We start from the raw sequence: 13,918 nt of genomic DNA, 5'->3' as shown, positions 1-13,918 counted from the left end.
TCAGCAACTTTTTTCAATATGTCACTTTTTAACGTTTTTAGTTAAATGTTATTTAATAACACCTATGAATATTTAAATTTTCTAGACGTATGCCTATATGCCATTTTTATTAAGTGTGTTGACTAGTGGTGCAATGGTGGCACACTAAACGATAAACTCCATATGAGTAGTAGTCTGCTGAACTGCATATATAGAAAGTGTTCAACATACTTCTGTTAAATGCAGGAGTAAAGAAACAACTTCTATGACATTTTGACAAGTTAGGCTATTTGCCTAGCATTATTCACACCATTAATTTAATTTTTCCTATACAAGAGATAACAAGGACAAATTATGAGGAGAAAATAAAATTTGAACATTTCTTATCCTTCCTTATTGCCTAATACTCTTACATATAATGTTTAATTACCAATGCTTCTGAAATAATAAAAGTAGAAGAAAATAGGTTAAAAGGAAAGTATAAATGACAGATTATATTATTCTTTACTTTAAGGCAGACACACTAAAAAAGTAACTTTGGCAAAGAAAAGACACAGATATACAGTATATTTTTTACTACTAAAAACGGATTCTCTTAAATTGTCCTGTTATGATTAACTTTAATGAGTGAGAGTTTTTAGTAAGCACTGAATAAAAAATAGGTTATTTTGGCATCCTATATATTGAAGAAACTACACATATGATCAGATAACTCTCCAGTAGCATTTGGGAGATAAAAATTAACAGGTGTTCATCAGCATGTGTATTAGTTTCCTATTGGTGCTGTAATAAAATCACCAAAAACTTAGTAGCATGAAACATGACAAATTACTATCATAATAGTTCTGGCATTCAGAACATCAAAATTAGTGGGCATCCTCAGGGTTGGTTCCTTCTGGAGGCTCTAAGGAGGGAGTCCATTTCATTGTTTTTTTCAGCTCTTAGAGGCCACCTGCATCCCTTGATGTGTAGCTTGTAGCTTGTATCAACCAATTTCACACTGTCTTCATCTACTACTGATTCTGATCCTCTCGCTTTTTACTTATAAGGACCCTTGGGATTATACTAGGCCCACTTGGATAACCAGGAAAATCTCCGTCATCTCAAGATCCTTAATTCTATCACACGCACAAAGTCTCTTTTACCATGTAAAATAACATCACAGGTTCCAACTATTGGGACATGGACATTTTTGGGGGGCCATTATTTAGCCTGCCACAGGGTAAAAACCCTGAAGATGAACAATATAAGAAAAAATAAATATAAAACCATTTTAAAGTTTGTAAATCTAAGATGTAAAAATAGAAAAAAATGGGTATAATATGTCTAATATTATTCTATAATAAATGAAATAATGCTGGAATGTTAATAATAAAAGCAACAAAATACAAGGAATAGTAAACTAAGACAAGTTTTAAGGAAAGTAATTTAGATCTCTATATACAAGGACATATAGAAAATACAGTTATTGCCATGAAGTATAATTAAGCTCTTTGAGCTAATCCCAAATATGATTTTTCTTTTTTGACAGTCATGACTATGTTGCTCAAAAAGAGTTGAAGCCTATTATTAAAACAAACAAAAGAGTAATGCAGCAGAAAGGCACAAAAAGTCTGACAGGATCATGAATTATAGTGTAATAATAACTTAATATAATTATAAAGCACACCTAAACCAAAGAAAAAAAATAGGTTCTATAAACAGGCTTTTATTTCCATGAAAGAGCTCTTATGTATTTCTGATGAGGTAAAGTTCCTGTGTATAGATTATTACAGTGAACCATAATACCCAATTTCTCCCCAAGTGTAATAACTCACATTTTCAATTATGAAAATCCTACTGATTTAAACCAAAAATAAGAATTGAATGGAAAAATCAATAAATATTATAAGCATAACCGTGGAGTAGATGCCACGTAGCCTCTAACACAACATTCTTCTCACTGTTTTGAATGCTCTTATTTCAGTTGTCACAACCAGTACCACGTAAAGTGATAAAATTAGAAGTGACTGTTCTAGCAACTTCGAATTAGGATGATTACATTTATTTGACAATTTTGGTGATGCTATTAATGTCAGTAAATACCACTTACAGTCTTAATAATGATACCTTACAAAAAGGTAAGGTAGCAGAATGCAAATGAATACACAGATAAAAGAAATAGGAATTATAAAGCTATAAAATGAGATCATAAAACAAGCTGAAGGAACATAGAACCACAGAGATGTGAAAGAGCTTAAGGAATATAAACATGGCTACCACAGTTCCTCCATTATACAATTATAGTTTGTGAATAAATGCGAGATTAGTTTTAGTTTAGCCAGCAATAGTTAGCATCTGAATTTAAAAAATAAATAAGCAGGAAGGAATGTTTTCCAAGCAGAATCTGTTAAAATTCCCTGACAGCGATGCTAATGCCTATACCCTTGAATGCGTCTTGGTTTGATAATCAGCCTTATGCGCTGGAGGAATAGGTTGTCCTCTCCCTTCAGAAGCTGCCCTGCGTCTGTCTGCCACTGGACTTGCAGCTGTTCATGTTACATCCACCCCCAAGCTCTGAGTTTTACATTATACTTTCTAGAATAATCAACTGCCAGTTGAGGTAAGCAGGCTTGAACTGAAGAGGAAAGTGTCGGGCAGTAATGAAGCTTCCTAGATTTTAGGACTTTCTTTATTTCAGCAGATCTTTGTAAGGGAAAATTCTAGTAGGCTATTAATAAACAAAACCACAACTGTATTATGGGGCTACTAACAAACTTATACATGGTTCATTTTCTTTAGCATTTTCTTTGGGATGAGTTTCCATTGTGAAATATTACATTAATTTGCAAACACATGAAAACCAAAGTCACTATAACTGAGAGCTGTAATTTTTTCACTCTTTTTACAGCATAGCACATCAAATATACAATTCACGCACAAGCCTCTCTAATGTCATGACTCACTCACTGTCCACAATATTGTTTTCATGAATATATATCTTGTATTTAGACAAATCTATTGCTCTCTGTTTTCCCAAACTGTTGTTTTGGGAGGCTTTTTGTTTTGCTCTTAAAAACTATGCTCTCTGGCTATCTTCTAAAAGACAAGATATAACAAATGCTGGCAAGGATATAGAGAAAAGGGAATCACTGTACACTATTGGTGGGAATAAAAACTGGTACAACCACTATGGAAGACAGTATGGAGGTTCCTCAAAAAATTAAAAATATAATTACCATATGATCCAACAATCCATTTCAGAGTATATATCCAAAGGAACCAAAAACGTTATCTAGAAGAGATACCTGTATTCCCATATTCACTGCAGCATTATTAACAATAGCGAAGTATGGAAACAACCTAAGTGTCTATCAACAGATGAATGAATCAAGAAAATACAGTGTATTTATATAATGGAACATTATCAGGCCTTAAAAAGAAGGAAATTCTATCATTTGCAACAATATCGATGAATCTGGAAGATATGCTAAATAAAATAAGCCATATAGAGAAAGATATATGTTATGGTACTATTTATATGTGGAATCTTAAAAAAAGAAAAAAAAGTCAAATTCATAGAAACATTAGCAAAGTGGTTGTCGGGGACTTAGGGATATGGGAAATAGGGAGAGGTTGGTACAAGGGTACAAATTTTCAGTTATAAGATGAATTAGGTCTGAGGATCTAATGTATATCATGGTGACTATAGTTGATAACACTGTATTGTATAACTGAAATTGGCTAAGTGAGTAGAATTTAAATGATCTCACACAAAAAAATCATAAATATATGAGGTGATGGATTTGTCAACTTGATGGGAGGAAATTCACAATGTAGATGTATATCAAATCATCACATACACTTTAAATATCTTACAACTTTTTTATCAATTATACCTCAATCGTCTGAGGGTAAAATAATTAAGCTCACCCTAGGTGATTGGAAAAAAGAGAAAAGAAATATTTTCTCATGATATAACTCTTATCTATACACGTACACCTTTTCAGTTGCCTTCCTAAGCAACTGACCAGTATTTGTAACAGGTAATAAAGAATGAGGTTTATCTCAGATCTATTTTCTTTTCCTTAGATGACATTTTAATGTTATCTACATATCTATAATAGCTTATGACTTTCCTATTAAGCAACAAGTTATCAGGGCATTTGTTTTTGAAAAGATTGAGCAAATCTATAAAATATAGCAGCCTCAAAAGACACATATATAAAATCTTGTTCTTTAAGGATGTATGAAATAAACATTGCAGAAAGCAAAAACCAATACTTTGACAAAGTGGAATATTTAAGTCTATTTGTTGAGTGTGGCTCTGACTCTGAACTTTTAGACTGTGGCTGCACAACACAAAGAGAAAGGCAGATTGGTTTTTATCCAGATTATTTCAGCAAAAGAAACAGCAAATACAAATGATCTGACTCTGCTGGATAAAGATGTCTAAAATTTCAAAAATTAAGATTACAATAATAACATTTTTCAGTCTCTTATTTAACCAAATAAATGTTCAACATGAATCTAATGTTTACATTTTTTTCTGCCAACTCTTTTATGGCTACTTTAACTCACTTTGTGCTAAGCAAATAGGAAATTTATTTGTTCATTTATTTAATCAATATTAGCTAATATAATAATTTATTTATGTTCACCATTTATTGAGTGTCTACGGTCTTCTGTATTTTATGGAAAATGAAGAAATAGAATAAATTATTCCTGACTTTAAGAGATTTATAGTTCATTGAGAATAGAAAGAATAGAAAGTATTATAATTACTATGAAGAAGCTATCAGATTTTAGTAATAAATAACTGATGAGATGAACGACCTGGATTGAAAAGGGGGCATAAAGTGAGTCAGAATAGCCATAAAAGGCTCTGATTAGAATACAAGAGGTCGAGATCAGGGATAAATAAAAGGGGCAAAGACTCCATATGAGAATTGGTTGAATCTGGTCCCAGCAATAAATACTTTGGGCTAGTACTGTGATGAGTCTGTTCAGGAGAACAATCGAAGATATATTAGAAATTATAAAATATTTTATTATACTCCTTTTTTATAGAACTAATCTATAAAAAAGTTCTCCCTTTTTCTAACATCCCTATTTCCTTGTGTTTTCAACTTAATGCAACCAAGTGACTACTGATGGGACCTAGAGAAGTTTAGGTGTCTGATATTTGAAAGGCATTCAATACTTATTAAAGAACAGATACATTAAAAATCTGTACAGAACTATGACACATGTGTAGCCTTTACAAAAATGAGAAAAAAAATCCTTGCATTAGTTGTCTTCAAATGCAAAACAGAGTTGGAGATGTTTCCAACTGACTATAACATCTTGCTAGTGGTGTTTTAGGATTGGTGTAGTGGTGCCATGAAAGATAAAATAGGGCGTAGAGAGAGTGTAGAAACCAAAACAACAACCTTTACAGTTTCACCTTGAGAAAATGACATCGCTTACTCTTGCAAAGTGAAGTGCTTTGATAGACTAATTATATTTTCAATTCATGAGTGCTACGCTTGCCTCCCGAGTGACATATAGTAATCTATATCATATTTCAAAGCTGTCTTCTAGTGATCTGCATTGTATGTCTATGTTATTTAAATGAACTAAAAAAAATCACTGGAAGTGCATTTTGGACTTGATTCTGAAATCTTCTTTTAAATAATTCTCTAAAAATACTTATACATTGTGTAAGAAAATCAATTATTCAGAGTCAATGCATACTTCTATCAAAAATAAATAAGATAACATTCTCATCACAATTAGAGATAAAAATAAGCATCACGATTTAAATGCAATATACAATTGTTTTTGTAGCACACTTCTGCTATTAGGAATAAAGGAATAGTTTCAGTCATTCTTTCTCTTGTCTAAGGTATTTCCTGAATAACTGTACTGCGCTCTAACCATTATTACTAGGCTTTGAATCCAAATCTTATCTTACTTTAGAAAAATACAAGTGTCTCAAAACAACAACAACAAAAAACAACAAAACACTTGGGCCTTCTTTCTCCCGCCTGATGTATCTGAAGTATCATTTCAGCATGTGGTTTTTCAAAAAAGGGCACACATTTATAATGTAAAACATTAAAAAGCAAGTAGACTTTATTGAATGTCTTTTGATCTGAAGGTAATTACATCACACATCACTCAGGAAATCTAATCATACTTTGTCCCTAAAGTCAAACTCATCAAGGATAGCATCTACTCCCTGAAACCTTTCTTTTCTGTTCCTTCAAGACAGGAGCCAGCCTGTCACTGTCTTCCCACCCCTCCTTTGCCTTTCCTTGCTCTTTCCCCTGGTTACATAATCTTTTAGGGGAAATCCATGGCCATATTTTATGAAAATCAGTTTTTCTTTTTACAATTCTCTGCTCCACACATGATGAAATTAGCACCACAGAGAAAACAAAGATTCTTCTCTGGAAACTGGAAGGAAAAAGAATGGCGAATGCTTAAATATTTTTAATACTCATACATACAAGCATATTAGGAAAAATTTTTTGCTCTAGAGTATTAATTGCATGAATCCTATCCCCAGGTGGTATCCAATAAATTGTTCAGAGTGAGTACAGTAATTCTAAATTTGTAAGTTTTAATGCAGTATTAAGGCTAAATTTGAATTACAAAATTACATAGGCACTGATTTAACAGAATCTTGGAATTGGGTTATTTTATACTAGGAGAGAATATGCATTTTTCCTTAGAGTTACTAGGTACTTTTTAGTTTTAGTATTATATTCACTATGCTCTAGTCTAAATTTTGATAATTAAAATATTAAATTATAATATTACCATTGTTGTCTCTTGAATGGATCCAAAACTGTTGATAAAAATGTTGACTACTACATCAACAGGAATACCTGTAAATAAAAATCAAGTATATAGTTAGTAGGTGTAAAAAACTTGGTCAAAATCTTCATATTTAATGGTTTATGTATTTGATTTCATATTTTTTCCTAGTCTACATGGGATGTAATATTAGAAATCAGTGGTCTCAGTATACCATGTTCACAACGCTATTAACTTATTTTTCTAAATAGAGATCATAACACAAGTCAGAAACAAGTTAAGTTGTAGTTTATGTTATTTATTCAGATATATTTATCTCTTAAATTGTAAAAACTCTGAAAAATAGGTTTACCTTTCAAAAATTTTTAAATTGGCTGATGACTCTAATTAAAGAAAATGTAAGTTATTCTTTAAAAAACATTATTTAAAAAATAAGGTTTAATTTTTTGCATTTTTATAATCATCCCAAATTCATACTTTAATTGGTCAAGCATTATTCAATAAATTGTACTTACAACTATTACATTTTTATTTTTAATTCATGAAAATGCAAAGTTAGACATATAACAGAGTCATTATAAAGATTTTTGCCTGACCTTTTGGAAAATAATTTGAAAGTTCATGGAGTGAGAACTAGGGTATAATGTTGCAAAGTTCTTCTCTTTTCTTTCTTTTTTTTTACTCATTGTGGGCTGCTGGTTGGGCTAACAAAGGGAAAATGTGAATTTAGCCTTTCAGCCACATAACCCTGACTGATGAAAAACAGGTGGTGAATCAATATATGGTAGACATGTGACAATCCAGACCATGGCTGTTGTTGAAAGTAACTGAATAGGTTCTGGTAATGAACAAAAACCCCTGTTTTTACAACATAGTTGTATAACTTCAGTTGACTAGAAGCAGCTGCAGACTATTTTTTTTCTGTTAAGGAAAAAGAAATAAAGCTTTATAATGTTAATCTGATCTACATTAATACCTGTCTTTAGGATTACATTTTTCCAGAGAAGATTTTTTCAGTGCAGCTTTTCCTAATTCATCCAGGGACCAAAAAAGAAAGAAAGAAAAAGGAAAAAAAAAAAAAAGGAAAGGAAAGTTTTCACAACTATACAGTCTCATGACTCTTACTGCAAGTATGAATTTTGTTCTTTAAAAGTGTGATAAACTATAGTATTTTATTGGAGTAAAAACAATCGATGTTGTAGAAAACATTGTCACTTTTATTCACAAAATGTTTTTAAAAACTATATAGCTATCTTTTTTTCAGCTGAAGAGTAGAGGAAATTTTTAATCAATGTAAAAGGCTTTTAAAAAGTAAAAAAAGAATCTAAATACATATCAGAACTGTAGTTTGTCCCTAAGTGAGTATATGGCCACTCTCCTACAAACTATAACCTTGGTATCAGTGAATAAAGCCAGCTCTCTATGCAGAACCTAAATTTTAAATGACTAGTGTTAAGAATACTAAGTGCTCACAAAACCCATTACAGAAGTTAGCTATTAATTCACAACATACCCTTAAAGAAAAAAAAGCTGGGAACCATATAAAACTATTCGAATTAATATTTTGCTCATGTTTGAGCATTTTTGGCATTAAATTGCTCTGAATCTAAGTATATTACAGAACAGTTACATGTCAATGTAAAATCTGACTACTTTAAATATTAAAAATAAATTATTTCAGAAAACAAAATTAATTTTAAACTGCAAAATGAAGATATTTGGGGGGAAAAAAAGCAAACCTTTGAAATTTGGTCTTATCCTGGGATCATAACTGACCAATAGCCTATTCAAGATATTGCTAGTGGAGTTGGCAGGCACTCGGGCAAGGTCCTCTGCTGATTGCTGGCTATAAGAGAAAAGAACAAAATAGAACCTTGATAAGTATTTAGAAATAGCAAGCAACAAGAATGGGTAATTTTTACTGGAGAAAAGACTGCTTTTTGAGACACATCTACAATTATAGCATGACATTTCTAAATAGAAGTAAATGAAAAGTAGTATGCATTGTCAACGTCCAATTGTCAAAGTCCAAAATATATTTGTCATAAAAAATAAAAAACAAAAAATATTTTAGCAGTTCATTTTACCAAATGCATGAAACACTGTCCTAAATACTCCAAGTTACTTTTTTAAAAATAAAATTAAGCAGACATCTTACTTGTCCTGAAGTAAGCTGCAATCAAAATCTAGACAAGCACAAAAGGAGTGCAGACAATGAGAAAACAGCTAAAAAAAAAAAAATAGTTTTGAATAATGTATATTAACCTTCTGACTAAGCAAATGAATATATGAATATTATAAGATGATATGGCTAGAGAGATAGTCTAAGACTTCAAAAACAGTCATGCTGACATTTATAAAATGATGTTGCCCAAGAAATACACAATGAATGTTACTGAATTAAACATGTTTGGGGATGGGGGGAGGTAAAAATGAACATACTACTAAGGAACTCTCATTTAAAATGGAGCCCTGTAGGGGGAGCTCTCATGAAAGTACTACTCATGGCAGCCAGAAAACAAGCAGGAAAAAGGAAGATAATTATTTCAACAAGTGAGAACTTTTGTCACATAAGAATTTTATCTCCTGCTTTTAAAAAAAGGAAGAAGGATCCCTCCCTGCCCCAGCAACAGCACTACCTATCCCTTGCAGCTGATGAAAATCCACCACACCCTCGAAATCATTTCCTTCTCCAATGAACAACCCTCCCCAATTTCCTCCTGAAACCTCAGAAAAGCTAACCTTTCCTTTGACTCTTCCACCTTGCCTATGGTTTACCATCTCTTGCTTGTCCCAAATTGCAATTCTCTGCTTATTCCCGAATAAACTCATCCGCAATAAAATAACTGGCTATTTTTATTCTTGAGGTTGACAATGGAAATTGGTAAAAGATGTTTTTCTATTATCAGGTCAGTTAAGAAAAATACTCTACAGAGCTATAAAATACAATTCTTTCATATATATATATGAAAGTCTGTAAACTATCACAAAGGGGAAAAATTGCCCTATTTTTCTATTTCAATTAACTTTGAACAATGGATCTTGATTAAATTGGTAGTTGCTTGAGAACACTTAAAAAATAACCACACTTGGAAGCCAAATGGAAAATGTATAGTTGCTTATTGTTTGTTTGGGTTTGTTTTACCACCCATGAAGTCTTATCATATAATCATTTTGCAATACAAAAAATAATAATAATCCATGAAAATCACAGGGAAAAGTAAAATTATACTTGGAGCATATAGCACATTCTATCCTGTATTTATATGATAAAAGTGTCAATTTCATAAATGATATTAATTTATATGAAGTAAATTTAAATGTATTGGGCATGGCTTTGTTTTGAAATTCTAGCTCTTACCTATCCAGCAATTCTGTTCTGAGTTAACTATCATACAATCTCCTGATAAGCTACAACCACTATAGATGAGATATAACTGATATTAAGAAATTTAGGAAAAATTTAAAAATACTATGAATTGATATAGCCTTATCAGAGTACAAAATATTAAAGAAAAAAAATGAAAATCAATCAGTTAAATCTCCCAAAGTTGCAGGAGATGACATAGATTTTTAAAATTGCTTCTCATGGGCTTATTAGCTCCAATATCACAGCTGCAGGGAGTTGGGGACTGGTAATGAGATTTTCCATTTCATTGTAGGTGAAATTGTAATCTCCTTAGAGCCAATTGTCATCCCTATCAAAGACAGAAAACTCTAAAGAGAATGAGGGTATGTGGGAAGGTTGGATATTAGAATGAAAATTAGAATGAAAAATCATCTACAAGGTTTCTCATTCAAGGGATGAAAATAGAATTGATTAACTACAAAATACACTTGTATTGATTTTATTAAGGACCGTTATTATTGTGCCTTCTGATATAAAATCCTTCACAAATACATTCCTTCTAAGCAGTGAAATGACCAGATAACATAAAGACAACATGTTTTTGTAGTAGAGAACTTTCCAGCCTGATATTTTCCTTATAGCTGTGAAGGGTGACAGAATATGCCACCCTATAATATGCTTCTTTGGTATAAGAATTATTTTGAGCTAAAAGGCAGCTGAAAAACAGCTAATGCAGGGAGAGGCTTTCTCTGAACTCTCATTTTCTGTTTAAAAACAGAGCTTCCAAAAGAAACTCAGTTGTCATAGGTTCCCTCCCCATGAGTTTCATCAGCTCAGAAAGTCTGACTTTAATCACACGAGAGGAGACTACAAGTGGACACCACACCCAGACAGACTTTGTCATAAACTATCATATTTCTCATCGGTTTTTCTAAGGGCCCATTCATCTTTCCTAAAATCATTTATTCCAAATTAAGGGGCCTATGTCCCTCCTCCCCTCCTCCTATTAGATGATATATAAAACTCCTAAATTTCTCTACTTTTTTGTGTATTCACTTTTTTTTTTTTTGCTGTGGTGCCCCGCGCACATATTAAAACTCAGTGAATTTGCATGCCTTCTCTCCTGTTAATCTGCCTGTTTCCAGTTTAATAGACCCAGCTATAAACTATAAGCCGCATCAAACTCATTTTCTAGCTCTTCTAACTCACTACCAAATTTTGTCTTTCCTCCACTTACGAGCTCAGAATAAACCCCCCTTCCTGAAATATTGTAACTTCCACTCCTTATTGTACTAATTTAAAACTAACCTCTCCTTAAGATTGGCTTTCTAAAATCTTGCCTCAATAAATACACCCTGCTCTAATGAATACCTATTGGTAATGATTTTGTAGCTTCTTTTCCTATCTACTTGTATATTATCAACTAGACTGGATGCAGACAGTATGATTCTTGAGAAAATCATGGCTTCTCTATTTGGTAATTCCCAATACTGCTTGTGTAGTACTATATACACATTGGTTCAAGCATCAAGCACTTTCTATCTGCCAGCTCTTCTAAGTAGACCAGCCTCAAGCGGTGACAGTTCCATGCATCAATTCCAGATGAAGAGCATTTCTTCTTGAGGTGTCCTCTTAGTTGAAAGGACATTTTTTTTTCCCCTCAGAAGCTTCCCAGCATTGGACATTGCTGAACAAATCATTGGCCAGGAGGAAGAAACAATCATGATTGGCTCAGATAATAATCTAGTATGAAATAGATATTGGAGAACCAACCATCCTGTCCTTGACATTCTTTCATTTCATGATTACAGAAGAGATATTAGCCATACAGAGAGCTATTTTTCCGTCATGTGAAAGAGAAAAGCCAGACTGGTAGAAGAGTGAGTAGTAGGTGAGTAAATGGAGCAATAGAGCACACGGTATATGTGGAAATGAAGACACAGCAAGGTTACGAGGTGTATCTAAAGTGGTAGAAGGAAACCTGGTAATCCCTATTCCTACTTAATGTTTTACAATAAGCCTGCCATAATGGAAATGAAATATTATCTACTGTCTTATTACCATCCACCCATATATTGTTTTACATTGCTTTAGGACAATAATGTATATCACACCTTAAGTTCTGCTAGGCTTACTAATTTTTAAAAATCGTTAGTCCTAGAAAATCCAAATTTGGCCTTTTTAGAATTTATCAGTGTAACAGTTCCCTCTAGCTATCTCCAAATGCTTATATTTTTCTTCACTGCCCCCCCATCTTAGTTGTTAACAACAACAAAAAAAGTTGGTTGACAAATCTCTTGAAATTAAAAAAAATATATATGCTATAGCTCCCTATCTTTTATTCTTATTCTTATTTTCATGTTTCTGATGCAGGTAACTTAATATAAACAGTTCACCCTTCTCTGTATTAGGATTTCAGAGACATTTTAAAATTTAAGTAAAATTTCATGTAATTTATACTCACCTGCATGAATTTAGGGATTTTTCCTATCTTAAAAAATAGGGAAATCATATTTTTCACTTAGTCAATATTAAAATTACATTAAAATCGTCTCTATACATTGAAAAACATCTTAAGAGCGAGATGCCTATGCCTCTTTCTTTCAAAAAGCTAAAACAATTTGCAGGTAGCACATTTTCCCATATCCGCATTTTACTATATATAACCTTATAATTTGGAAAGAAACTAGTAGTATTTATGCAAAATAAGGAATATTTATGCAAAATAAGCAGGAACAAGAAGAGTTAAAAGATTTTAACTAGGTCACACACTTAATGCTAGTTTCGTTCTGAGAGTCTTCATATTCTGAATCTCAGTCCAGTGTTTTATCCATCCGACTATGCCATTTTATTTCAAGAAATCTATCAACAATTACGATATTATTACAAAACAGGATTTATTTCATGGAAATATGATATTAATTTAAGAAAATAACTTACTCTACTCAGGCAATGTGATCAAATAACTAGAGAAAATAATGTTTTATATCAAAAGCCTTTTTACAACCAATCCTCTTTTGTTCACTTGCCTAAACTTGAACTGATGTCATTACTGATATGTAAAGTTATGCAAGGAATGTATCGGGCTGTATAGCTGTATGATGTCATGTTTTCCAGCACTAAAGGAAAATCCAGAAATTTCTCTCCAAAAGGGGAAGCTCAGTTTTCCATTAACTGTAGAATGTTCATATTTTACATGACCCTTTAATGACCACATTGCTAAGTTCCATTTCAAAACTGGGGTGCATGAGTATATTGTCTTAATCTCCTCCCTCGAAACAGGAATTTGAGTCCAAAGGGATTGTTTTGTTTTCCATAGTTATAAATGCTACAACAATGATTAAAGGTCTTCTCAGACCTGAATGTGATAAGGCATGTGTCAGCATTAGTAATCTGGGTGTGAGAGCTGCAAAGCTTTCAGCTGGACATGAACTGAAGCGAGCAGAAAACAGCAAGAAAAGAGTAAAGTATGTAAAATGTGTGGGTTGTATTATTTCCCCTCTTTACTCTAGGGCAGTGATTCTTTGCCTCTTTTTTAGGTTACGGACACTGCTGAGAATCTGATTAAAACTATGTTCTTCCCTGAAAATATATAGTTTGTAATGCTGAGCTTCATGTAAACAAATGCTGGTCTTCTCATCTAAAGTGAGTGGAAAAAGAAGACTGAAAAAAAATCAGGTATCTAGTAGTGAAAGCAAGCTCAGGAAAAAAAAAATGATGAGCCTATGGCAAAGGGACACAAAAGCCAACTGAATGAGCTCCCAATGGCCAAATATGAATGATTTGAGCAATAAAATATAGTATTGG

At 32.5% G+C, this 13,918-nt stretch overlaps 1 protein-coding gene across 8 annotated transcripts in view; it reads right to left on the bottom strand.

Annotated features, from left to right (window-relative positions):
• Positions 1 to 13,918, bottom strand: part of GLRB (glycine receptor beta) — a 49,771-nt gene that overhangs the window by 21,793 nt on the left and 14,060 nt on the right. For all 8 annotated transcript variants that reach the window (XM_039876229.1, XM_039876225.1, XM_039876226.1 and 5 more), the window contains 2 exons: positions 8,502 to 8,608; positions 6,766 to 6,833 (listed from right to left, as the gene is read on the bottom strand). In XM_039876229.1, coding sequence (XP_039732163.1) covers positions 6,766 to 6,833; positions 8,502 to 8,608 — 175 coding nt within the window. The remainder of the gene's footprint in view (positions 1 to 6,765; positions 6,834 to 8,501; positions 8,609 to 13,918) is intronic.

This window comes from Pteropus medius, unplaced genomic scaffold (genome assembly GCF_902729225.1).
Source record: "Pteropus medius unplaced genomic scaffold, Ma_sr-lr_union100, whole genome shotgun sequence".
In the NCBI taxonomy this organism is placed as follows: Eukaryota; Metazoa; Chordata; class Mammalia; order Chiroptera; family Pteropodidae; genus Pteropus; species Pteropus medius.
Note: the sequence above shows the minus strand (reverse complement) of the source record. Positions and strands in the feature narration are given on the sequence as shown.